At 39.1% G+C, this 27,264-nt stretch overlaps 1 protein-coding gene across 1 annotated transcript in view; it reads left to right on the top strand.

Moving 5' to 3' along the window:
• The window catches only part of stxbp6 (syntaxin binding protein 6 (amisyn)), a 78,823-nt gene that overhangs the window by 38,684 nt on the left and 12,875 nt on the right, over positions 1-27,264 (top strand). Inside the window, exons 3-4 of the mRNA XM_037695467.1 lie at positions 25,463-25,593; positions 25,854-26,019. Coding sequence (XP_037551395.1) covers positions 25,463-25,593; positions 25,854-26,019 — 297 coding nt within the window. The remainder of the gene's footprint in view (positions 1-25,462; positions 25,594-25,853; positions 26,020-27,264) is intronic.

Genomic DNA, 27,264 nt, shown 5'->3' with positions numbered 1-27,264 from the left:
TTGTGTATGTATATATATACACAATGCTTGCAGCGCCAGCACAACGTTATGATGTCACGTGCGTCATTGAATTTAGATTTTTGAAAATGTACAAATTTGCACTGTTCGAGTGTTGTCATTATGTTAAAGTAAATGTCATGAATACATTTGACATTAAACATAATCCATGTTGAAGGTTTCAGCCCCCTGTTTGGCATCTGCATTTGGTAGCAGGCCAAATTGACAAAGCCGAATAATGTAGTGTATTAATTTCACAGCAGAGAAAGCTATGTAGTCTCTGTAAGTAGGTCTAGGGGGTGGCAAAAAAAAAAATCAATATTGGTATCGATTATCGATTATCGGCCAAATAAGTTTTAACATATCACCATATCGGATATCTGCCAAAAATCCAATATTGTGCATCCCTACACTGTTGTCATTAAGTGTCATTCGGAAAATGACACCTTTAATGCAAAGTTGACATTGTTTAAAATTTCAAGTTGTCATAACAAAGACATTTTAAACAATGTCAACTTTGCACTAAAAGTTTCATAATTTACCGAACGACACTTAATGACAACAGTCATAAACATTCATAAAGACTCATTCATATTCATGTCATATTCATGACAGTGTCATGTCAGTCTTGTGCACACCCCTTCAAATAATGTGTTACCAAATGTTTTGTCCAGCTCTTTGTGATTGAAGCTTGGCACCGTTCAGAACCGTTTGGATCCTGCAGGAGCCTTAAACTAAAGTGACACTTTAAATTAACCAATACACACCGTTTATAGCATAGATCCTCATCAATGTTCTTCTTGTTTAAAAAAAATCACAACATTTTATTTATACTGTAGTCATTAAAGAAATTCTTCAGAAACTCTCCATAAACTTCATAGTAGTTTTTTTTTTATTAACATACAAAGGTCAATTACTAATATCTTTTTCTTTAGTGCTGCTTTGTGGTCTGTTTGTGTCTTTTATTTGTTTCCAAATTGTGTGCCGTCTGGTTAAAATACTTTGTCTTGTAAATGCCACATTTGTACAAGTTGTAAAGACACCCGTAGACTTTAGAACTCAAAGAACTTGCCAACAGCCTTGAGTGCATGTTTGCATGTGTTCTGTAGAAATGGACAGAAGTTTGAGTTCTAACAGAAACATCCTGTGTGGATCAGTTTTTCACTGCAGGGGCTCAGATCACCTCCATGCAGTCAGCTACCTTAAAGTTTAGTGTCCTTTGTGCTTTAAAGGCTAGACAGGATATAAACTGGCACCTTGGCATCTCACTCTCTCCAGGCGTCTGTGTGACTGAACAGATCTGGTGGCAGCAGACTGCAGGGGACTTTAATGGTTAGAACTGAGACTTCCTCTTTCAGGCCCCGCATGAGCTTCGCTCTGGTATTTCACATTAAGGGCATGGCTTAGCATCCCAGCTGGTTCCTTGACAATTCTTCATCAATACACACTGTGTACTAGTGGGACGTCGAGCACACACGCATGTGAAGAAAATCTTTTCTGGATAAGTTTTCTCTTATACAGGGTCATTTAAACAAGAGGTTTTTTTTTTTATTTATTTATTTTTTTCTACTTTTTTTATTCACGTGAAAAATATGGATCAGTTGGAAAAACAATGAACTCCTTTTTTTGTTAACTGGACTGAAGCGATGATGAAGAATAAGCGAATGGAATAAGGATCTGCCTGTATTATAATAATCTTATCATATCCAGCTGTTTTCTTTCTATATGGAACATCATTCATGGAAAGACCAGATGGAAACCCAGTGAGGGAACAAATGAAACATTTCCTGCATGCTTGTGATTTGTTGTGGCAGAGCAGTAATTTGCACCCTTCAGTGATACTCTGTGTGTGTCTGTGTGTGGGGTTTAGAGGAGAAGGAGGTGTCAGCCCTCCACGGAATAAATATTCATTGCTTTTTTACTTGGTGCTTCTCGTTGCAATATCATGCAGCTCTCATGTATAACCCTTTTGTTCAGAAAATGAGTGGAAGTAAAATGTACCTTGTCGCCCACAAAGCTGCAGTCAGTTTGCTTTTTATTAATTTAACACCAACACATGCAAGCTTGGAGAGCTGTCGAGTTGAGTTTTGTACAAAGCCCAAGTTGTATAAGAAATACCTAGTTTATTGTAAAACAAAATAAAATTACACAAAATAAATTAATAAAAATTAAATAAAGAACAAGGCAGCACAGTGGCGCAACTGGTAGAGCTGCTGCCTCTCAGCGAGCAGGTCCCTGGTTCAAATCCCGGTCCTGGGGCCTTTCTGGGTGGAGTTTGCATGTTCTCTCTGTGCATGCGTGGGCTTTCTCCGGGTGCTCCGGTTTCCTCCCACAGACTAAAAACATGCATGTTAGGCTGATTGGTAACTCTAAATTGTCCCTAGGTGCGAGTGAGAGAGTGAATGGTTGTTTGTCTCGTTTGTCTCTATGTGGCCCTGTGATGGACTTGCGACCTGTCCAGAGTGTACCCCGCCCCTCACACAGTGATTGCTGAACATGGGCACCGGCGACCCCCATGACCCAAACTTGTAGAAGTAGGTTAAAGATAATGGATGGATAGAAATAAAGAACACAAGGGAGCACATACGTACTGTAAATGATTATGTACAGACCTGGTAGAAGGCTGTGACGTCTGTGAGGATCCACAACTTCTCCTCCTCCACCATAACCCTCAGCACTGACTCCCCTCAGGGCTGTGTGTTGAGCCCCCTCCTGTTCACTCTGCTCACGTATGACTGTGCAGCTGCCCATCCAGGCTGTCATATTGTAAAGTTTGCAGATTATACAGCAGTGGTTGGATGCATCACAAACAATGATGAGTCCAGCTACAGGCAAGAGGTGGAACACCTGGAGAGCTGGTGCAGGAAAAACAACCTTCACATCAATATGAAGAAGATGAAGGAAATGGACATGGATTTCAGACAGAACAAACCCCCACCCCCCAACCACCCCTGAACGTAGGAGGATCTGTGGTGGAAGTGGTCTCCAGCTACAAGTACTTGGGTGTACACCTGAATGACAACCTCAACACCACCAGCCTGATCAAGAAAGCTCATCATAGACTCTATTTCCTCAGGCATCTGAGACAAACTTTTCTGGGAAGCTCAGTCCTCACCTCCTTCTACAGGTGTGCAGTGGAGAGCATCCTGTGCTCCAGCATCAACGTGTGGCATGGAGGCTGCACAGCTGCAGAAAAAAAAGCTTTGCAGAGAGTGGTGAAGGCTGCACAGAAGATGTCGGAGTCAGTCGCCCCACCATCACAGACATTTACACCTCCAGATGTAGGAAGAGAGCCACCTGCATCATGAAGGACCCCACTCACCCAGCACACACACTTTTGCCCTGCTCCCCTCAGGAAGGAGGTTGAGGAGCATTAAGTGTAGAACCACTAGACTGAGGAACAGCGTATACCCTGAGGCTGTTAGATTAGAGATCTATGAGGATCTCTAATCAGGATAATCAGTGTGGAAAAAAAAAACACTGTAATGCCACTTTGACTGTTGATATGTGCTGCTGATTATCCATGCTGTTGATTTCATTCTAGCTGATTATTTCATGCTGCTGTGTTCATTTGTCTTCATCTACTCACACAGACTCATGTTCGTGCTGCTGTTGTTCGGCGTATTGTTTTGCACTATTAGTGTTTAGCATATTTCTTATTTTATATCTTAGATCCTTATTTACTGTTTCTTTTACAATTTATATTTTTGCTGTTGTTGGATGTAACTGGGACCCTGTGTACACACTTTCGTTCCACTTTATGTACCACATGTGATACGAATGACAGTAAAGACCCTTGAATCTAGAAGCACAGACCCTCTTTCCATTCATTTTTAAAGTTCATACAAAATAACAATGTTTGTAAAAAATATAATTTCACAGTTACAGTGTAACTGTGAAAGGATACACCGTGGTTAATTTGAGCCGGATCCTGCCCAAACAAGATCTGGGAACTCCCTCATTTTCACCGTGTGCGTTACGGCAACTGTTCAGTCATACTCACCATCTCATATCTCCGCCCCTAAAAGTCCAAAGTCATCGCACATTTTTATTTTGATTATTTATTAAGAATACATCGACAGGAGACGTTGTCCATGTCTGTGGTGTGGATGTTACTGCTGCAGCAGGTGCAACAGCTCGTGCACACGCTGCTGCCAGCAGAGACGCTGACCGCATGTCCCACGGGGATGAAGCGTCTTCATCCACCTTCAGCTGTGTCTCAGAAACCAAAGCAGCAAACAAACATTTTAACGGCACAAACCAGCACAAACGTAGCATTAACCACTCACTGTATTTACTGGAATTTTTGACGTGGGTGGGGTGTCAGCTTCACCTCGCTCAGCTGGTGCGCCCTGCTGACATTGCACGTTTTACACACAGGATCTGCAGAGCCCGCACAACTGCTAATGTGTTAGAACTCAAGCATACGTTTCAAAGATGATAAATATAAAAGCTTACAGAAAAAAAAATACGAGTGAAATGTTTAATGTGTATTATTCACATCGCGTTTCAAAATTAGTCAAAATAACAGGATCAAAATGTCGAAAAGACCGTCCAATTTGTTATCTAAAATAAATCAATGGATGGATTGTCCTCAGCTGGACAACAGATAATTGAAGCACCTGAAGGCAGTGGTGATGGAGACTGGAGGAGAACAACACGCAGAACTGAATTCAGCTGAGAAGAGGGGGGTTAGGATGTTTGACATAATCGGTGCTGCTTTAATTCACTGCTCTCTAAAACAGTAATTTCAATTCAACCTTTATTTATACAGGTTGTTAGTCTCATTGAGCCTCCAGAGCTCATTTACAAGAGAGACCTGTTTTTAATCAATTTAATCAAATGTTTACAGATGTTTAACAACATGTTAAATACATCAAAATGCAGGAAATGGCATCTCTTTTATTCCAAATTTTCTAGGGGAGGAACCACGGACCCCCCCCCCCCCCCCCGGACATCTTGCTAGTTGTGTTCCTGCCACTACATCAGAATTAGTGAACTCACTAAAACTACAAAGTGTTGTGAAAGATCACACTTGAATTAGTTACAAATTTGTTTTCCACAAATTAAGACCGAATGAACTCATTGTTCAGTTCAGCATTTGAAAATGTTTGAAGTGAAATTATTGTCTCATAATGAACAGGTTCCTTATCATTTCCTGTTGTTTTCATGCATTTCATTGTTTTATGTTACTGTTATCTTTAGCTTTAAACATATTTTGGCCTCTGCTGAGTCTTTAGACCTGGTTCCTCTTATCTATGATTAAATTCACATCAGATTGCCCTTCTTTACTTTTCTTTTCATTTGTTGGGAGTCTGACATTTTTACTAACGGGTGGGGCCATAGTTTTAATCTTGATTACTTTGAAAGCACTCAAAGCTCGAGTGTCTGCATTATTTAATCCCTTTAAAATAAACGATGTAATTTTAATGAATGCTATTTCATGTAAATTAACAATGTTTAGTATTTTGATGATATTCAACATGTGCAGTAATCAGAGAAAATTAGAAATGGCACATTGTCTTATTATTCCTCTAAGCTGCTGTTGCTGTTTTCTTCCACCAAGCAGAGATCTGAACTCACCATGTGACCAACGAGTGGGTCTCTCGCAATGGATTTGTTTTTTGTACTTCATTTGTGAATTGGGGAACCATAAACAAAGGTGCATTGTTCTTTTTCCTTGTTAGGTTAAGTAAAAATTGAAAGTCTACTGGACTCAGCCGCACAGGGATCCTAATAAGTGGAGTGACTGAAAACCGATAGAAATGGATCGAGGTTTGGGCAGCAGGCCTAATTAGATACTTGAGGACAGTATTGATCTGGTTTTCAGATTTGTTGTTATTGAAGTTTCTCCAATAATGTTTTTGTTTAATGTTGTTCATTTTATCTCATTATTGCACTTGCAGCACAACTGTTACACTGCCTTCCTCTAATTTCTATTCTTAAAAAAAGAAAAGAAAGCCTAACGCTGTTCTTAACCCAGATGTCGTTCCTGTAAGGGTATCATCGTATAGTTCATTGTTTGGTTACACCTGAGACAGGTCAAGGCTGTAAATATGTGTCTGCTGAGCCTCTGTACAAAAATACTCAGTCTATGTGTTCTTTTTTATCACCTCTTTATTATTGTAATATCATATAATATATCATTCTTTGACCAAATGCATTAAAGATGCTCATAATAATGAAAGATATGTGAAATTTGAAATTGTTATTAATCAATAAACCTGAATCATTTACCTACCTTTATGAAATGTCAAATGTTTCCTACAGTTGTCTCATCTCATTGACTGTTTCCAGTTTCGAATGTTTCATGGGTTTAAAAAAAAACATTTTATGTAAAAACGAGTATTTTCTTTGAGATGTTGTTCTGTCATCTGTTTATCTCCAAGAGATCTTGAATCAAGGCAGAGAGAATGGGTTCTTTTAGCAAAAAAAAACAAATATAAATTGTCATCTTTTTGTCATGTTTAGAATTTTGTTGCCTTTTAACATTGCAACACTTTGTTAAACACTCTTTGTTAAAAAAAAATATATATAAATCAGGTCTCTCTTGTAACCGAGTCCCCGAGGCTCAATGGGATTAACCAGTATAAATAAAGGTTGAATGACTTCTTAATAAAATCACCCTAATTTCTTTGTTGTGTGATTAATTCTCTCCACAAACCTACTTGAATTATCCAACAATATCCAGTCGGGTTATCTGGATGGTTTCTTTTTATTTTTTTTAGAAACTGTCCAGATTACCTGACTAAACATTATTGGATTTTATAACCGGATTATTCAGCATGAACTTTGGTTTTACTTGAATTACTTTGTAAAAATGCTTCGCTCAACTATTTTGCATAGAAAACTAATAAATTGCAACATGACTTGCTAAAATCCTTCCGCCCAGTCGCACAGCAGCTGCGAGAGATTTATTGTGTCAAAACATTTTGTGCCCGTTGTTTTAAAGACATTTTGCTCGGCTGTTTAAAGTTTAATATTGTTCACATCGGTGTCCTCTGTTTTCAACATTTTCAATTTTTACATTCATACCTTCCATTCATAATGATAATGTTTGAACCGCAAGTGAAAAATAAATGTAATGCAATAAGGGTGCTATATCAGGTCTCTCTTGTAAATGAGTCCTCATGAATCAATGAAGCTGCATAAATAACGTTTGAATGAAAATATTTCCTACAAAACTACAAAAACAAACAGTTTTAAATAGAAATAAATGCCAGTGCTACTTTTTTCTCTGTGTGGCTCTCTTTGATAAGTCATCTTTGTATCAAAGCAAAACAGAAGTGAGTTTTGAAGCAGATATAACGGCAGCGTCGTCATAAATTTCTATTTTTAAACAAACGTTCATTGATCTTGAAACAACCTCCTAAACTAATAAACATACTCTATTTCAATTTATCTATCGGTCATGGCATTACAGTAAAACCTATTTTTCCTAAAGTCCTTCTTCAGTCTTCCAGAATCTCACAATTTTTACTAACATTGAATTCAAAAATTGCTTTCCCCTCATCTGATGACCTTTAAGATTTCATCTTTGCCTGATGGCGCCCTGCTATGACTTTTTCATTCAGTAAACAGGGACTAATAAATATACCTATCTGCCCTGCTCAGCCCCCAGAACTTTAGCATCTTACAATTGTGCAAACGTTTATCTGCTACATTCCCATAACGCACAGTTTGAATGAGCGTTTTTCACATGGGTCTGTGGCACACTCTACGTGCACTGAGATCGCCTGACTGCAGCATCAGGAGAGAGACGGAGACAAAACATAAAAAGTAAATGACACGTTCACTCATGCTTGAGCTGTTTCTTAAGTTAATTGTTGGGACAACAACAAACGATTATCTTTATGTGAAAGACTTGCTGTTCGTCAGCTGCGCTTGCAGAGAACTTGTTTGAAAAGTCAGGACTTTATTTTAATTACCTGATATTTTTGATACGCTGTGATGCCTCCAAGTTTGATATACATATGCCGACATTTAACATTTGTGGCTTAGACATGAAGGCTTACCGAAGGGGGTGGCACAGTTGGTAGAGTTGTTCCTTCTCAGCGAGAAGGTCGCAAGATCAAATCCTGACCGGGGGCCTCTCTGGGTGGAGTTTGCATGTTCTCTCTGTGCTGCGTGGGTTTTCTCTGGGTACTCCGGTTTCCTCCCACAGACCAAAAACATGCATGTTAGGCTGACTCTAGAGAGAGAGTGAATGGTTGTTTGTCTCATTTGTCTCTGTGTCCTTATGATGGACTGTCCAGGGTGTCCCCCGCCTCTCGTACAGTGACTGCTGGACATGGGCACCAGTGACTCCCGTGACCCGAAAAGGAAGAAGCAGGTAAAGATAATGGATGGATGGATGGCTTACAAAAGCAAAACAATATTTACAGTACCAGCAAATCATGCAGAGTAGCATCTTCACACTGCTGCTCATGTCGTTGCCTCTTTAAGTAGGATAAGTATGCTGACTGTTCTGTTCCGAGACTCAAGAGCCAAAAGCAGAAATCTGAAGCCACAATGCTTACAAGGGATTTTACTGGATTTGTCTTTGACTCGCATACCAGATACGTTAATATTACATATTAAAAACTCGATTTTTAGTGGACAGGGACTTCTAAGTTTCCATAAACCACAAGAGGAATTTTTATTGGTTTATTGGTTTTCAGAAGAGAATACAGTAATGTATGTTTTCATTGTTCTGTGTAGATGTTACTTTTCTAAAGCTTGTCTAAAAGCGAACAGATGGGACAGGAAATGAAATTTGGCAGTGCATCCAAAATGTATTGCTTTGATTTGTATTTTTTACAATTTAAGGTAAAACTCTGTTAAAGAACTCACTTATATTTAGTCTACAGTGAATCTTTGTAGGTGCCAGCTGTGAACAACAAGATTGATTAAAGTGGTAAAATAAATGATTACAGGTTTAGCAAACTTCTTTAGTATACACAAACTAGATGAGAATTTCTTATTGCTAAACAAACATATACCATGACTTTAAAAGAAAGTATAAGCATACATTAAATGGAGGAACTATATAATATGTAGGAATTTTCATACAAGGACTGTTGTAAGCCAAAAAGTGAATTTTCTTGTAAAGATGTTTACATGCTTTCAGCCATCTGGACTCACAAAGCAGTTATTGCAAAATGAAAAGGTTGTGTCTGTTTCATTCTATGTAACCCAAGTTTGACAGAAATAGTTTTGCTCTGAGGATTCTCTTTCCAGACACATCATCTTATGTTATGCTGAAGAACTAAGTGCTGAGGAATGTCTCGTTTTGAACATTAAAGTGCATCATAAAATGGATCATATCCAGATAATAGTGCTTTGACCTGATGTGCGTATTTATTTTTTTGCAGAGTTGTTGCAAGTACACTCTGTGCCCAGGTTAATTTTTTTAGCACTTAGTAATTTTGTCATGAACTATTTTATGTATTCTATATAAAACTATACTCATAAGACAGCTAGTTAGGAACAACTTGCACTATATATACTTTTTATGTTTTCATTAAATTTCCACATGGAAAATGTGCTTTACTGAAAATGATCAAAGGTCATAAACTATGTGTAAAATGAAATAGAAGAAAAAGAAGAAAGAAAGAGAAACCCAGCAGAACTTCTCTGAAATATTTGAGATATGCAAAAGTAGGCCTGTCGTGATAAACAATGATAAATACAAATTATCAACCTCATTTTCATTTATTGGTTTTATAATTTGTCGCGTCTCTCTCTTTCTACTGAAGACATTGGATGACAAAAGGTTCCACTCCGAAGCTTTTCACTGACCCCTCCCTTTCTCTTTAAAATCTGTTTTAACCATCCAAAATGGTGTTTTTGGATCGTTAAAAGCAGCCAAGCTGAGAAGCTAAGCTAACAGGCCGACCTCGGGAGAAAACCTCCAAAATTCACGGTTTAAACCTGTGCCTTCGTCTAAAAAGTTGTTTTTCTCTGCAAAAATAAGCTGAGAACTTTACTGATTAAAAAAAAAAAAAAAAAAAAAATTAAAAGGTTTATATGAAAAATGCTATGCTAAAGAGCTCAAACCACACCGAGCATCTGCCATTTTGAGAATCCAAGAGAGACAGCCCATGTCACGTCAAGGGCCTCCCTCCTATTTTTCTTAGAGACACGCTGCTGGCTCTCTCAGTATCCATCCTTCGATTCAGTCATACTGCCATCCGGTGGTCGAAAAAGGTACTACACGCAAAACAAATTAACCAATATTTCTTCTTAAATTTTACAATAATTAATAATTATTGTCAAATTTTAAACAATATTATCATTTATCACAATAATTTGAGACAATTGCCCAGCAAAATTTGTTATTGTGACAGGCCTATAATAATAATAATAATCATCATCATCATTTTATTTAAAAAGTGCCTTTCATGACGCCCAAGGACACCTACTATATACTATGTAAGAGCCATTTGTAAAATATTCACTTTTTGAGAATGTTGTAATTACGGGACTATTGACTATTTAAACTCTTGTAACAATGATTGTCAAAATGTGCTATTAACCTTTTATTATCAAGTCAAAATTGACATCTAGATTATCGCAAAACCTTGAAGGTAGTGTTTTTTGACCAACAGTGGGATTCCATGCCCATTATTTGAATTCATTGTTATTTTTGACAAAGACACACAACAATGTATTCTTACTGGTCAAATACTATAAACTGTATCAATTCTTGTAGTTGACGTTAAGACCAGGTGGATCTGTCACCAATAGGGTTGTGCATTTTTGGTCTGTGGCCGATATTTTAATAAACTAGCAAATTGTCCGGTTTGTTAATAATATATGTGCTAGAAAAAATTGTAACAAAGATTCAGTTTTTAATCACAATAAAAATCAGTTCTTTTAAAGTTTTTAACATAACATATACCTGGATTATTGAGCATGGACTTTGTTGGTTTTGAACCAGTTTGACTTGACTGTCGATGAGGAAGAGGGTCTGCACAGAAAGAGGGGGCGTGCAAAAGCGACCATCTTAGCACCAACATAACTGGTTTGTTCCACTTTGGAGTAAGCTGTTGGGGGAAGAATCAGTTTTGTGTTGTGTGTTTCCTTGACTGATGAAGCCTTCTGGATGGAAGGTGAAACGTTTCAGCACAAAAAAAAACCCTGTCCAGATGAAGGTAGGCGCCCCGCCCTGTTATGGCATGTGATACAAACTCACTAGCTAAAAAGCTACAGAGCTAGCGCTCAGTTTCCCTCATGTTGAACCGTTTCCTTCAGCCCCCCAGCTGAAATTACAAAAGAGATGAGTACTCGAGTAGGAGAAAGAATGAAACAAACAAAAACTATAGCTTGCCTTTGTAAGTGAGATTGAGTTGTTTCTTTTGTATTTTTTGATTAGTGATATTTTTCCCTATTACTTGAGACCAACAATCTGAGCTATAGCTTTGTTAGTGTTATAAGCATATGTTACATGTCCCATGTCTTTGTTATGAACGTCTGCCTTCTTGTTCTGTCTGTGATGATTGTTCTATTAAAAAATCATTTGGAATTTGCCTCAAATAGTCAGAAAAAAACTGTCATAAAGAAACTGTTAAAATTTCATGTTATTTTTAGGAGTTCTTCTGCCATAACTACTAGGAATTCATCACTTATTCAAAAATATAAATGTGAAAAAAAAAAACGACATTCACTGATTGTTTCAGTTGAGATACTTTTTACTTAATTCTGTGAGTGGCTTGTCAAACATGATCCTCCAAAAAAAAAAAAAGCTTAAGAAACCTACAACAAAGGGCATCCCCTTTGACAATGGGCAGATAACATCTGTAATTGGCCAGGGCTCCTATTTTATGCCCTCATCAGTCTTGCTGAAGATGGGCCACAGTAGAGGTTGCAGAAACATGTTTGCACTTAACTCCATAGCAAATGACTGAAGGACTGATGATGATAATGAGTGGCTTTGATTTGAAATGAACTTTCAAAACGTCTGTGAACTTCAACAGAGTCTGTTTTGAATAGATTACACAGAATTTGTAAAGCCAGCAGTATCATTTTAATGTGTTGTCCTTGGGTGAGGGCTGTAATTGGATGGATAACAGATGTGACTGGAGGCAAAATGCTGCTACAACCATATGCATTATGAAAGCTTTCAAATGGTATTTAAAAAAATGAAACAAAAAACAGCTAGAATATAAGGCGGTGTATAAACTAAAAACAGGAACATGTCTGCATTGTTTTTTGCCAGGAACTTAACAGATGTTTGAAGCCACTTAGAGAGGTCAAGGTCAAGAGCTTCAGATCTTTTTGTAAGATATTCCAGGAAACAGGAGCAGAGTAGGAGAAGACCCTTTTTGCCAAGTTCAGTCCTCACTGAGGGAACACTGCAGGTAATAATTGTAGTGAACTAAGCCTCAGGTCAAATCTGGCCTTGAGGGCCTTCCTGGGACAGGAGCTGTATTTCATTGATTTGAGTCCAGAAACACAAGATTAAGTTCATCCAGAGACTTCCTAAGTGTCCTGCACTGATCAATTGAAAGAACACTCTCTTTTTTATTATCATTACTATTTTACAAATGTTTTGATAATCAAAGTGTGTTTAGTTCAAACCATTTTTAAATGTTGAAGTGAACTACTCATTTTAAATCAACTGTGAAACAGTATTAGTGATTTTTGATCCTCATTCAAAGTAGAGATCAAGTTAGAATGTGTTACGGAGTAATTCATGCATTTTCTGATTTTCTGTCTGAAATGAAGAAGTTGTGATGTCGGTCAAATGTCGGAGTCAAACGCAAAACAAGTTGTTAGAACGAACTGTCATGTTTTTAAATCCTCTCAGACGTAAATAGAGAAGCTGGCACCTGTTTTCCCCCAACTCGCCTAAACATTTCTCTCGTCTGTCTAAAAAACATCTTCAGTCTGTTCCAAAACATTCTTTCTGTTTTTCTGACTTCTAGTGACCTCTTACGTCACAAAAAACACACCCCTGTCTGGTCGATCGACCAATCAGGAACTTCCCAAATGAACCGGAAATAGAACTCTTTAAATGTCGGCACTTCCTAGTTCAAACCAGTCGAGCCCAGAGTCGAGTGGAGTCGAGTGCGGTGGGAGTTCAGTTCGGAGAGCAAACCGAACAGAAAAAGTGCTGGAGAGTTCAGGAGGTCCAGACATGATCCGGAGTTCTTCCGAGTCTTGTGGGAATTATGAAATCTTCCACATCTGAGTGGAGCCTCTGACGGACTTACTCCTCTTGTGAGTCCACCGAGAGGTGAACCTGTGTCGGACGGAATACCGGCACTACTTCGGACGATTCACAGCTGTTCCTACGGAGACGCTGAAAGGGTGCGTTAAATGGAACTCCGTACCAGTGGAGACACCTGCTACAGGTAAAGAGTCGATTTACACCACCTAAGTGTACCGAGGAGGAAGCTGGGATCTCAACGGAGCGTGCCGTTCTGATACTGACACATTTCCCTCATCCATCTTTTCCTCTCCATTTAAACTTCATTTCCATCTTTAAACTCTTATATCTTGCCAGAAATCATTCCAGATATTTTCAGAAATGTCTGTTGTGAAGCAAAGGAAAACCATGGCCGTATGGTTTTCCTGACTGTAAAGCTTGCTAATTAATTATGTTGTTGTTGAAATCAATTTGCCAAATTAATGTAAATGTGTGATGTTAAACTTTGATTCTGTTAATAAATGACCGCATTCATTTGATGGGTCAAAGAAAATTAACGCCTCACGTTACATTTAATTAATTTCAATGCACAATATTATTCAGTCCAGAAAAATGAATGAATCCGTTTAATTTATGAATATATCACAGATATATGTTCATCTACATAATGTCCTGAGAGCGCACGCTGTAGCTGCACTCACGCAGTGACGTGTAGGAGGAGATGTATGAAGGCAACAGACCAAGAAGTGATTTAAAGATGAAAATGTACCAGTGAGAGAGTCTGTGTGAAGTTAATGATGTCCAGTTAACCAGTGAATACTGGGTGCAGTGATGTGTATGGTAATTACAAAAGTTATGAATCTTAGTGCACCGTGATAGACAACATCCAACATCTGCAGGGTTCTTCTAGGGGTGTTCATGTACATAACGTCACCATAGTCCATTGAGGGAATGAAAGTCGCAGTTGCAAGGTGTTTCCTAGTATTCAGAGTTAGACTGGATCTATTTCTGAAAAAGAAACCCAGTTTAACTTTCAGTTTCCTTACCAAGTTTTCCACATGGAGCTTAAAGGTGATGGGTAATGATTTTACCTAAATGCCCAGCGCACTTCTAAAAAAATTTTTCTTATAAAATATAAAATTTTTATTAAAAGGTCATTATTTGACCCAACTCAAAATGAAAGTCAGACAATTTTAGTTGACTCTTTATCATTTCTGTACCTCAATATTAAACTTGAATTGCTATTGTTTTAAATATGTTACTGTTTGTGAGGTTTAGCTAATTATTTGTCACTTGTTAATGGTATCAGTTCTATAAGAACCTTTGTTTGTCTCAGCTGTTGTAAAAACTGATGTGATTTGTAGCTATTGTTCCCAATGGTAAATGCACCCCATTTTACTAACGGTGCCATGTCACTGCATGGGTACAATGAAGCCTTAGAAGACCCAGAATACAACAGTCACTGTCTTTTTGAACATTGGTCAGACTACAGTGGTCTTTGTTTCTTGGTGCTGCTACTGGTCACTGCAATGACAACTTCTTTCTGCAGATAACGTTTCATTTCATGTAGAGTGGGACGACCTTAAAATGGAGCTATAATCATAAAATCTGATAGAAAACTGAGTTAAATGTGCTCAGTTTGCAAACTAATAAACAAAACAAAGTAGCTCAGTAGCATTAAAATAGTTTTCTTTACTGAAATAAAGTAGCTTTTTATGAAATACTAAATAAATGTGTAATGTACAAGTACCGGTAATCTATAGATGAAGTACAATAGATAGATATCAACTTGTTACAAAAAGATGGAGTTAGTTCATTATACGTAGCTATACTTGATGCCTCTTTAGTTCAGTGAACTCACAGAATGGAACCAAAATCTGCTTTTCTACACTTTGTTAGCACACATACTATTAATGTTCATGTTTTTGCTGAACAAAACTTTGACTAAAAGCCACTAGGAGATAATTTTCACTTGTTAAACTGTATTCACATAAAGAAATTTCACAATTTCTTTAAACAGTAGAACCTGCGCTTTGAGCTCTGCCAATTTATTAATATATTTTTTAGAGCTGATTTGTTCTACAGGGCACACTGAGATTTTGAGTCATGTAGCATTAACACTTCCAAACTCTTAATTTAGCCCTTGACAATAATCCTGTTCTACAAATGGAAAAGCTGTTTATTTGCACATCCAAGCAAACGTCAGTACGGCATTTCTTTGTTGTGTAGCACTTAGCATTCATTAGCCTTTTCTACTTTCCTAATGACATTCAAATGCATTTGAAGTGTCAGACACTGTTGGGTTTCATAATTTGTTGTATAATCCTGTTTTTTTTTGTGTTTTTGTCCCATACAAAATAAATTGCCATGACAACCATGTGTACTAAATGCTAGCGCAAAGGGAAGATTGAACTACTGAAGGAAGAGTTGCTTGATTAAGAGAGCTGTAGTACACGTGGACTGACAAAATCTGAAAATGCTCTTTTGAAGTCATCAGAATATAGTTGAGATTTCATAGTGGAGTTGGATTGGTTTCAAATGGACCAACAAGTTATTCTTCATGATTAAACACAAGTTACAGTATGGTGTAAATTAAAATCTATGGAGCGACACAGGTTTCTAAAAGCAGCTGGTGACTTGTTTTGTTTTTAGTTATAAGATGTGAGGTTGAGATTTTTGTAAAGCTTTGCCTGATTGTCTCAAAATAACGTTGCTTATTATTTTTGGTAGTTTTTTTTTTTTAATAGCATCAGAGTTGAAATAATAATGCATCATATAAAAGAATAGAAGGTTTTAATTTATGCCCATGTAGGTGGTCCTCTTTCATAATCACTTGCTTTTATGGTGTTATCAGTATCCTGTTACTCCCGTTTTTACTAACAACCACAACTGTGATAATAATTCCTTGAGGGTAAGCTGATCCAGAGAACATTTCCTGTTTGAAGTCTGCAGTCTGTGAAGTGTACTGTACAAGTTTTCCTTCCAATTGTAACACTCTCACATTGTCAAGAACAAGGGGTTTATTCACTGTGGGAAGTGAGAGCATGTCACCATCAGAGCATGAGAAAGAGGGGAGGCATGGTTTCCCCTGACAGCCAGCCCACATGGATGGAAACAATGTGTTTGGCAGCCTTTCAATTGTTTTACTCTTTCCTTCATATTTTTGTTTTTAACACACTTCATTACCTTTTTCAGGGTGTGATTTCTTGTACAAAATTTCATTTTTTTCATATATTTGCAGCTTATTTTTAGGAAGGAACATGCTTACATTTGCATTGTCACAAGAAATCAAACTGTTAATAACTGTTAACAAGCCAACCAAGAAACTCATTTGCAACATAAAAATGATGTGTAGTGTTGCTAAGCTGATTCAGGTATAATTCAGGCACAAACAGACTATGGCTTTAAATGTATAACTTTGACATCTACTTAAACAATGTAGATGTGAGGAGAGTGTGATGGGAAGATGGAATAAGTACTTTCAGGAGCTAATGAATCAAGAGAATGAAATGGAAAGAAGAATAGAAGGGAAATATTTTGGACCAGGAATTAGGAAAGATAAGTGATGAAGTTCAGAAAGCTTTGAAGTGGATGAAGAGTAGAAAGGCAGTTGGATCTGATGGCATACCAGTGAAGGTATGGAAATGTCTAGGAAAATGGCTGTGAGGTTTTTAACTCAATTATTCAATGGCATATTTGAGGGGTGAGAAAATGCCTGAGGAATGGGGAAAAAGTGTGCTGGTGCCCATTTTATAGAACAAGAGCGATGTAGAAAATTGTATAAACTACAAGGGAATTAAGCTGATGAACCACATGATGAAGAACCCGGTTCACTGAGTAGCATGAATGAGTTTCTCACAATGGGAACACCCTCGGTTTGACCTCATCAGAAACTCCTATTACATTACACCAGCCAGGATTTGCTGGAAATAAGCCAATCGGTGTCTAGGAAGGCAGGGTCCCTCCCCATATTAAAGGGCTGTCGATGCACTGACAGTTTACTCAAAAATGTTTACTTCTTCCTCACAACATCAGGTGACTTGGTGAGACAAGCATTCCACTACTACTAAATTAGGAACAAAAATTTACTGACTCCAGTATTGCTCAGCAGATTTCACGTTGCATGCAAGCTGTTTAGAGCATTCATTTTTCAATTCTCCTGTGCACTTGGTGCTAGACTGAGTTCTGAATGAACCAGTGATGATGCAGTGGCATCAAGTTTGTAAAACTGTGCAAACCTGTAAATAGAAGCCAAGCTTGCTGTGGTGCAAATCTGCTGAAGGGATAGCCCCTTATGCAGGGCTCAAACAGAGCTTAAGCCCTTAGTAGAACAAGCACACAAACCTTCTGGAGGCTACAGTCCTTTGAACTCTAGGCTAAGGCAATCGCACCTGTAATCCAGTGGGAGAACCACTGTTTTGTTACCGGCTTCCCATAAAGTTTCTTAGCTCAGGAGACAAATAGTTGATAACTTTTCCTGACATGTATTGCCCTGTCCAAGTAGATGAGTAAAGTGCATACCGGACAGAGTTTGTGTAACCTCTCCTGCTTCTCAGAGGAGAATGGAGGGTGATAGAAAGCCACTAACTCAATTGGAAGAGTATGATCCTTACCAGGGCCTAATTTGTAAACCAATCGATGTCAGACCGCAAATAGCAAGCAGGGTCTGGGTGTCCTTCCACTGAAATTTGTGAATAGATGCAATTTCCTGCATTTTATTGTTTTTTAACGGGTTGTTAAACATCTACGTTTATCTACATTTGTAAACACTCTGCTTCTGTCGGTTCTCGGAACCGAGCCCAACTCTGTCCCTGCTAGTTGTTGTCCAACTCCACATGTGAACCTCAAGGTGCCTGCCTGCGACTGTGAGCTCCTGCCTGCGTACAACACGACTGCCTGCTCAACACTTGCACCCACCACTCTTTAAGGGGTGGAGATTTCTTTAAGGGTAGACGTGGAAATGCTTCACTTGAAGAGGCAGCTTGTGTGCTGTTGTTGAAAATTAGTGCTCATCTAGTTATTTTTAGTTTACATATCCAATATAAGTTTTATTCATTCAAGGCAGTCATATTTGTCCTAAATGTATAATTAATAAACCAGATCCAAGCCAGATCCTAGCAAACAGTTACCGGAAGCACCCTGTCAAAATAAGAGAGTTCCCGGATTTTGTTCAGGCAGAATCCGGCTCAGATTAAGCCCTAATCCCAACACTTGAGGCCCAAAAGCAAGGTTTGGGAGCAAAGTCACTCTAGTCTTTCTCAGAGCCAACTTTGTGCAAGATGGGTGTACTGATAAAGGGTGAATTTCACCTACATGCTTATTAGAGACAAGTTCCAGCAAAAGCTCTGTTTTTAGTGCTACCAACTTTAAGTCCACTTTATCCAGAGGCTCAAAAGGTGAAACAGTGAGAGCCTCTGGCATCAGGAGATGATCTCATGAAGGAGGCATAGATTTTGAGACAGAATTTTCTGTGAGCTCCCTTCATAAACCGACCTACCAATGGATGCTGGACTGCTGTTTTGTCTCAAAGCCTATGTGGCAAGTTGAAATAGCAGCCAAATTAACTTTGATGGTGGAAAAAGCTTTTCTCTTGTTAATCAAGTTCTGTAAGAAATTCCCAAATCTCAGCCACAGAACACTGAAAAAGTCAGAGCACAATGTCTCAAAACTGTAACCTTTGCTTTCATAGAGATTTTGTTGCAGGTGCCCTCACATTTGATATAAAAATATGTTTTATATCAATATATTAAGTTGCCTTTATGCCTATTCAAACATATACATTTTGTGTGTGTTACTTATTCAGAATTAAATGTCTAAAATTGCCATAAAAGCAAGGGTGGAATGATATAGAAATGATTATTTTAATGCTTTTATGTCAATCTATACCTATATTACACTTATTTAAACACACTTATACTCACTTTTGATGCAGCTTATCTGCTTATTCAGTCATTCCTGTGCTGCAGATGTGTTTTGGAGTAATTAAAGTTCTCTGGGGATGCTCTAACCAGAAGATTGGGCCCAATCTTAAGGTTACAGTGACCCAGGTTTTGAAGGACATGTTTTTCATGAAACCATCGCTCTGTTGCACAGACTGCTTTGATGAAGGGAAAACAGATTTAATTAAATCTGCCCTCCTGGCAACCATCACTGCTCTCACGCGATCAGGGAAGGTATATAAGAAATGTAGCAAACACAGGAAGTCGGAAGTCCTGTGATGGATCAGCACGCGCTGGTGCCATGCGCCATTTTGATGTGATTCTTCTTTACCTGGGTCGAAAACGACTTCCCGGCCAGTGTCACGGTGAGAAGTTCTTTCATATCAATTTGTGTGTTAAGAGTGTACGAGTGTACATGTTTTTTGCTTGGCTGTTTTCTGTGGCAGGTTAATAAAGGACACTTATTACTCCTAGCAGTAACAGCCTCTGTGTTTTATTTTTCCCTATTTGTCTGAATATCTGTGCCGACCGTTCACGAGCCTTTTGATAAAGAATTTCATAATACAACATTCTATATGGTCTCAAACACATTCTGGGAGTGTCCTGCAGATTGAAGGTTGAACCACTCACCGGCCAAGCCCACAGAGCCAGTGTTTCTGGGTAGAGGTGGAAGATTTGTCCCTGTACCTGAGACAGCTGGTACTTGCATGCAGGCAGAAGCCACAGCTCATACCAGAGCAGCTGTGTTATCGCCGCTAACCAGTATTTGGCTAGTGTTTGTTCTGCAAATTTTATCCAGTATCCCCATTTTATAGTTTTCCAAACCCACATGAAGTTTGTGCACTCTGCATATTTCTCTGCTTTCACCGTCAGGCGGCTGGCTGGGCAGTCTGTCAAACATGGGCAAAGTATTTCTGTCTCATCTTTGCTGCATGCTGAACAGGCTCGAACATCCTCTTGGACATGCACAGAACTTGGCTGAATTCTCTGAACAGGTTCAGGAACAGAATCATTGAGGGCAGAGAATCCTGCTTGTTTCCTCCATCTATGGAAAATATTAGGCCAGCCATTTTCTCCTCATTACCACCTAAGTAGAGGTGGGTGGCAGTTGGTTAGGGCGGGGACCATAGGGCTTCCTCTGCCATGGGGTTTTAGAGGAGGGTTTTTGTGGTGCCTGTAGAACTTCCTGCACCTTCATCAATTTTGGGATTCTGAAGGTGTGTGTATGTGTGTGTGTGTGTGTGTGTATGTGTGTGTGTGTGTGGGGGGGGGGGTTAAGTGTGCCACTGCCTGAGCAAATGTTTGGTGCTGGGGCGACGGAGCTGCAGTTGTGGAGGCAAACAGCGTCTGTGGAGACACAGCTTCAGAACTTTGTTGTGCCTTTATTTTGGTCTCCCACCTCTTTTGCATCAAGTTGACCCCTAAGACAAACAGAGCCTTAAGGGTGATGGTAGTGTTGAGGAGGTCCGCCTTCTTTTTTTATGGAATAAGTGTTAAGATTCAGCCACCTGGCCCTCTCCTGCTGAACCATCAGCCCTTTGGTCCTGTCCATTGCCTGGATTGCCACTTTGTGCAGCCAGAGATCTGTAATGATGCACATTTTGTCCCATAATGCAGGAGCAGATGACCACCTTTTCAGAGTCATCTGCTCCTCCAGCTCTACTTAGTAAGTCATAAGCATGGAGGAGATGTTCAGAGCACAGAGTGACAGCACAGCTACTTTATATGATTTCTTTGTCAGGCTTGACTGAGAGCAGTCCAATCTGGAGGGGAGAGCAGGGCCACCCACCGACATGGACATATTTGGGTGCAGGTGCGCTGCAACCGCTGGCTTGTCTAGAGGCATTTGTCAGAGACTACTTTTTCATGTCCAGACAGGACAGATCCACCTTCTCACCATTGTCTACAGTTGCCATTGCTGTCTATTGTTTCATCATTCTTTATTAAAAAAAGGTCTGTCTTTAAATGAGTCCTCGAGGCTCAATTAGACTAACCTGTATAAATAAAGGTTGAATGAATTGGGTTTTTCTCCTTAAAGAGCCTCCTCCGCCAAGAGCCAAATAGTTTTTCTAGCAACTCTGGGCACAATGACAGGAGTTTGCCAGTTAGCCTTTGGCAGTTTTTTTAATCAAAATGTAAGCAAACCACCTCTGCTTGGACTTCAGGCCACTGAAAGTCAAGCTTCACAGCAGTGTACTTGCACACGTCATGCAGGTCTAAATCCAGTTCGGATGAAGATGGGTTTTCATGACCATGTTGGCTCATGCCTGTTTTGCAACCCAACCTGAGCATTGGGGCAATGGGTCATAATCCTCATTATCATCTGAGAAGGGTAGCTCTAACTCCACATCTGATAGCTCACTTCATGCCATCATGAAGTCGAATAAGCTCAAAGTTAGACCCTGCTCCATCATTTCAGATGCAGCGAGTCCACAGCCTCGAGTATGTTGCCCCAACTAGTTTCATTTGGGGCAACATACTTGCAACCTACTTGTCCCCTTCTGGTTCAGCAACCGGCAAAAACTTGGCAGGTCAGATGGGTTCTGCTCCTTGGCTGCCAAAGCCATCACTGGATCGCAGCTGGACAATATTATCTGACTGGCCAGACAGTGACAAAACACCTTTAGTGCACATACTCCTTCACAGACTGCCTAGGCATGTTTCAAACCTAGGCACACCATACATGTTGGGTGGGTGTCCCCAGCATTGTGGAAACAAAACTTAAACTAGATGTGACTATTTGTGAGCAGCAACATGATTTTATGCCAAGAAAGAACACTACATACAGCATATTTAAATAAGATGGTAGAGAAGTGAAGATCAGAAAGAACTTTGCTGTATTTATCAGTTATGAATCTTAGTGCACTGTGATAGCCGGTGTCTTATTTGTTCTGGTAATGGACCTGAACAGATGAGGTCAGGCAACAATCCTTGTGGACTATGATGTTTGTAGATGAGATTGTGATTTGTGGGGAGAACTGGGAACAGGTGGAAGAGAACTTAGAGAGGTGGAGGTTTGCACTTGAAAGAAGAAGAATGAAAGTCAGTCGTAGTAAGACCAAGTACATGTGTGTGAATGAAAGGGAGACCAGTGGAACAGTGAGGGTACAAGGACCAGAGGTCACAAAGGTTCTGGACTTAAAGTACTTGGGGTCAATTGTCCAGAAAAACAGTGAGTTTGGTAAAGAGGTGAAGAAGAGAATCCAGACAGGTTGGGATGATTGAGAAAAGTTTCAGGCATTGTTTCTGACAAAATGGTGGCAGCAAAGATCCAAGGAAAGCTTTACAAGAAAGCGGTGAGAACAGCAATGTTGTATAATAGTCCCTCGCTACTTTTTTGGCGGACTCGCTCCATTGCTGTTTTTCAAAGATTGGACATGACACGCAATTGGCTGATTGATAGATGAGCCGTGCAATCGGCATGGATTTTTTAATTTAAAATACATAATTTAAAATGATTTAGTACCTGTGTGCAGCCCACAGCTGTGGGAGAAGCTCCCTCTTGCAGCTGACCAGCTGATCTCCACTCTGCAGTGTAGAATTAGGTGTGGCCAGTACAGAGAGCACTGGCTGGGAGGTGGCAGAGAGCTGAAATCATGACATGCTGTGCTCTTTTAGAGCATTTAGAGTTTAGAAACATTGTTTAGAATATTGCGAGTGTGGGAAGGGTTTAAAACGCCTTAATATAAATATATATAAATACTAAAATAAACTGCAACTTACTACTTGTACTACTATTCCTACTTTGTGTTTTTTCACTTATCACGGGGCTTCAGGGTATGGATCCCCTGTGATAAACGAGGGACTACTGTATATTTTGGAGACAGTGGTACTGAGAAAAGACGGGAGACACAACTGGAAGTAGCAGAAATGAAGATGTTGAGGTTCTCCTTAGGAATGACAAGGATGGATAAGATTAGGAAAGAGATCATCAGAGGTACAGCACAGGTTGAACAACTGGGAGATAAAGTTAGAGAGGACACACTGAGATGGTTTGGACATGTCCAGAAGAAGGACAGTGGGTATATTGGTAGAAGGATGTTAGAAATGCAGCTGCCAGGAAAGAGACAAAGATATATGGATGCAGTTAGAGAGGACATGGAGGTAATTGGAGTGAGGACAGAGGATGCAGAGGACAGAGTGAGATGGAGGAGGATGACTCGCTGTGGAAACTCCTGAAGAGCTGGAACAGCTGAAAGAAAAAGAATAATGCATTGCTTTAATTATACTTGTCATGAAGGGAACTTGAAGTTTGATGTTGTTTGAGGAGATCGACTGAACACTTTCTTCTTAATTGCTATTTCAATAAAATCATCTCTTTCAGTAATTATGTTAATATACAAGAGAGCTGTTCAGACAAGGTGGGAGTCAACACCTGAAAACAAAATTGATTTGAGAGCCTCAAAGGTGTCTGGCAGTTTTATTAAGACTTGTGTCTAGTTGTATGGCAAGAAACTCTTATTTCCCAGAGATGTTTTTTTTTCTTTTCTGTTTTGCATATTCACTGATGCGGTTCAGTGATTGGGTTTTACCGCAATGTCATGGTGTTGTAGAAGAAAAAATAACATGAAAAATCACTCTGTGCTGTCGGATTTTGAGGTGAGGAACTGATCATGTAGAATGAATTTGTTATACAACAATGGATAAAATGTTATGACAGCACAAGAGGTGCATGCCACTTTTCCTTCTAATTTCTGAGATGGTGTGTGATTGTTTTGAAAGTAGCCTCAGAAAATCTGTGTGCTGACCATCCACAATGTAAGAACATGTCAGTCAAAGCTGCTCATGCGTAAATACACTTTCATAATTATAGTATTATTTTTATAGTTTATCATGCTATGCACAATAGTTAAGAACTTCTCAACTGCTGAGCCACAAAATCAGTGATTTCCCCAGGAGGTAAAACGTTTAATTTAAAGGTTTCGACCCCTGTACCTTTATGATGGAGCCATGCTGTGTGCAATCTCAGCAGAAGGGATGTGTTTGTGCATTTGTGCAGAAAATGTTATTAGTGTTTTTAAATTACTAATCTCATGTCATATTAGTCTTTTACATTTCTGCAAGTTCATCTAATGTATTCTGACAATATACTGTCATTTTATAGTGAGATACACATAAATCAGAAAGCCATGCTGTAACAGTGGGTCTGAAAGTACCAAAGCTACTACAGTAGTTTGTATACAAACAGTACTGTCTGTTTTCTTGTAACCATTATGTCAGCATAAAATGCTCTCAGAACAAATACTGTATGTAGCAAAGTCAAACAAAGCTGTTCATTAGCATTTTGTTCGTTTATGCATCATACAGTTATCAATGTCATACTTTTTATTTAATATCTAAAGCTCAGATTACCTGCCTCTGTTACCTACAAGATTTTGATCAATGACTTTGTGTAACAGCTGAAACTGTTGAAAAACTACATTCTTGAAGATATCGTGAGACAGGTCAGCTTGCCTGTCTTTGGTCTGTTTGAATGTCCATTTGTTCATCCCACCCAGAAATACCAGAACCTGACTGCAGCTGTCAAAATGGACACAGAACAAAAGTAACCATTCATTTTCTTGTGGGAGTTTGCAAATCAAATGTATTGCGTGACATTCAGCCCTACCTATACAGCTCATTCCCAGAGATGGGCGTGGTGCATCTTCAGAACAGTGAAACCTTACAACTGGAAAAATACAAATAGTGGGCAGCTGGTAGTTTGTGTTGGGAGGAGTGATGAAGAGTAGGGAACATAAGATAATCACTTCCCCTTTTCTGCAAAAGCTTTGTTCCGGTGTTAAAATAGCAAGACAGCAGCACGTGATGGACTGGAGACCTGTCCAGGGTGTACCCCGCCCCTCACACAGTGATTGCTGGACTTGGGCACCGGCGACCCCCGTGACCCAAAATGGAAGAAGTGGGTAAAAGATGATGGATGGATAATAGTCAGTCCTGTTAACCAGAAGTTTCTCCACAACGGAGCTGTGGATCTGTATAAGATGGATTTTTTGTTTTCATTTGATTTATTATTAGGATTTGTTTTATCTGTTTTTTTTTGCCACGTATTCGGATTTTTCTTTTATTTACTAACAAAACAAACGAATTTGAAAATGTGTTTGTTTGTTTTTTTTTATAAAAAGAACAGATCTGCTATCCAAATTTAAATTTCATTACTTTTTATTACCAACATTTACAAGTAACACCAAACTTCAAACCTTTAAAATTGTACGTTCTGTTGATAAACTAAACACATTTTTTTAACGACTAAATGTCAACTGTAATAGCTTTGTTTGATTTTTGTACAAAATCAAACATTGCTATTCATAGAGTGGATTTTTTTAATGTACAATTTAATGTATTATTATTGGTGTATTTGCCTCATCTAGTTGTTTTCTTGTTTATGTTTCCTCAGTGACAAATAAGAAACCGTCTCATGTATCCATCACAAAAGTGAAGCAGTTCCAGGGATCATCTTCCTTTGTCAAAAGGTCACAGTGGACAATCGACCAGCTGCGACAGGTCAATGGCATCGATGCCAACAAAGTAAGTCATTAAATATTTTCATAAAGTTTCTAAATTATTACTAGTTTTTTGTGACCCGCAACAAGGAATGAGATTTCTTTTTTCATTAACCACTAAATATTTGCTGTTTAAATGCAGCTTTATTTTAGTTCTAGCTATTTTGTACTATTCTATCATGTTTTTGTCTTCTTATTAGTATTGTTTTTACTAATATTTGTAATTGTCTTTTAATTTCTCTTACTACAAACTTCTCAAACTTTTTCTTCTTTTTTGTCTCTAAGGATTGTCCAGAGTTTGATCTCATGTTTGACAATGATTTGGATCAGTGGGTTGCAAGTTCAGCTGGAGAGAAGTGCACCTTTATCCAAATTCTTCACCACACCTGCCAGCGCTACTGCTCGTCCCGTAAACCTGAGTTTTTCAACTGTCAGTCAAAGCTGCTTGGGGGTGAGACAAGTAGAAAAGAATGCGCTAACTTTCATGTTCGAGAATCATGTATTGACTTGTCAGTGCCAGAGTCACTAATGCAACCCTGTGCTGTAAGCCAGTCCGAATCCAGTTACGTATGATGACAGCCAGCACCTGCTGTGTATGGAAATGGATGCTCATTTCTTGTGCACAGCATCTGTTCTGTGCTCTGTTGAAGCCATGGTGTCCAGCACAACACATCAGCTCCGATTCAAACTGGGAGACTGGTTTTACTACACATACTCATTCCAGCATGACCTCATGACTTTTTCTTTTTTGTGTGTATTTTTATGGCATTTTATTTATTTATAAATTTCATTTTTTAACTTCCATCTCTCGAAGTAACACAAAACCTATGTTCATTGTAACAGTCACTTCATTTTTCCATTGCTGAATCAGAAACACTCAGTTTACATCTAATATCTTCTCTGCAAAAAGGATTTTGATTTACAGTAGTCTCTCGTTTATCGCGGGCGATCCGTACCCTGAAACACCGAGGGAAGCGTGAGGGAAGAGGCTGCCTTTAGCTTATTAGCTAGTGCACTTGTATTGCGAACCGCTAGTTTAGCGTTACGTCAGTGCCGACAGGTGGTGGGGACGGGGCACATAATGTCATGATTTCAGCTCTCAGCATCGGCTGCTCTCTGCTAGCGCTCTCGGCCACGCCCACTTCTCCGCTGCAGAGCTGAGATATGACACTCTGAGAGAGGGTGCTTCCTCTGCAGCTGTGGGCTGCACAGAAGTGCAGAAGGGGCTAAATAATTTAAAATAATTTATTTTAAATAAAAAGTCCATGCTGATCGTGTGGCTCATCCATCAATCAGCCAATTGTGTGTCATGTCCAATCTTATTTTGAAAAATCGCAATCGAGTGAGTCTGAGAAAAGCAAACCTCCAAGTAGCGAGGCACTACTGTATACCGCGAAGCTCATGAAGCAGTTCTTGGTTGTTTTATACATACACAAGGTTGTGTTTTTAAAATGTGGTGTTCTGCTTGTTTATCAGATCTTGATCTGTTGATCCTGAATATTAGTCTCTGAACATCTGTTCTATTATTTAAGGAGTAAGTTACAGAAACCGCCTCCTGCATAGCTGCCTCACCTCCACAAGACATTTTAGGGCATTTCTATGCAGTTATGTAATTGTTTAACACAAAAGACATTGCAGAGAGACCAGAAGAGGATTCTGTAGTTACTCATTTTCTGGTTTCTATTTGTTTTCATGG

Source organism: Nematolebias whitei, chromosome 21 (assembly GCF_014905685.2).
Source record: "Nematolebias whitei isolate Nwh7 chromosome 21, NemWhi1, whole genome shotgun sequence".
Classification (NCBI taxonomy): Eukaryota; Metazoa; Chordata; class Actinopteri; order Cyprinodontiformes; family Rivulidae; genus Nematolebias; species Nematolebias whitei.
This window is presented reverse-complemented; position numbering and strand designations above follow the sequence as displayed.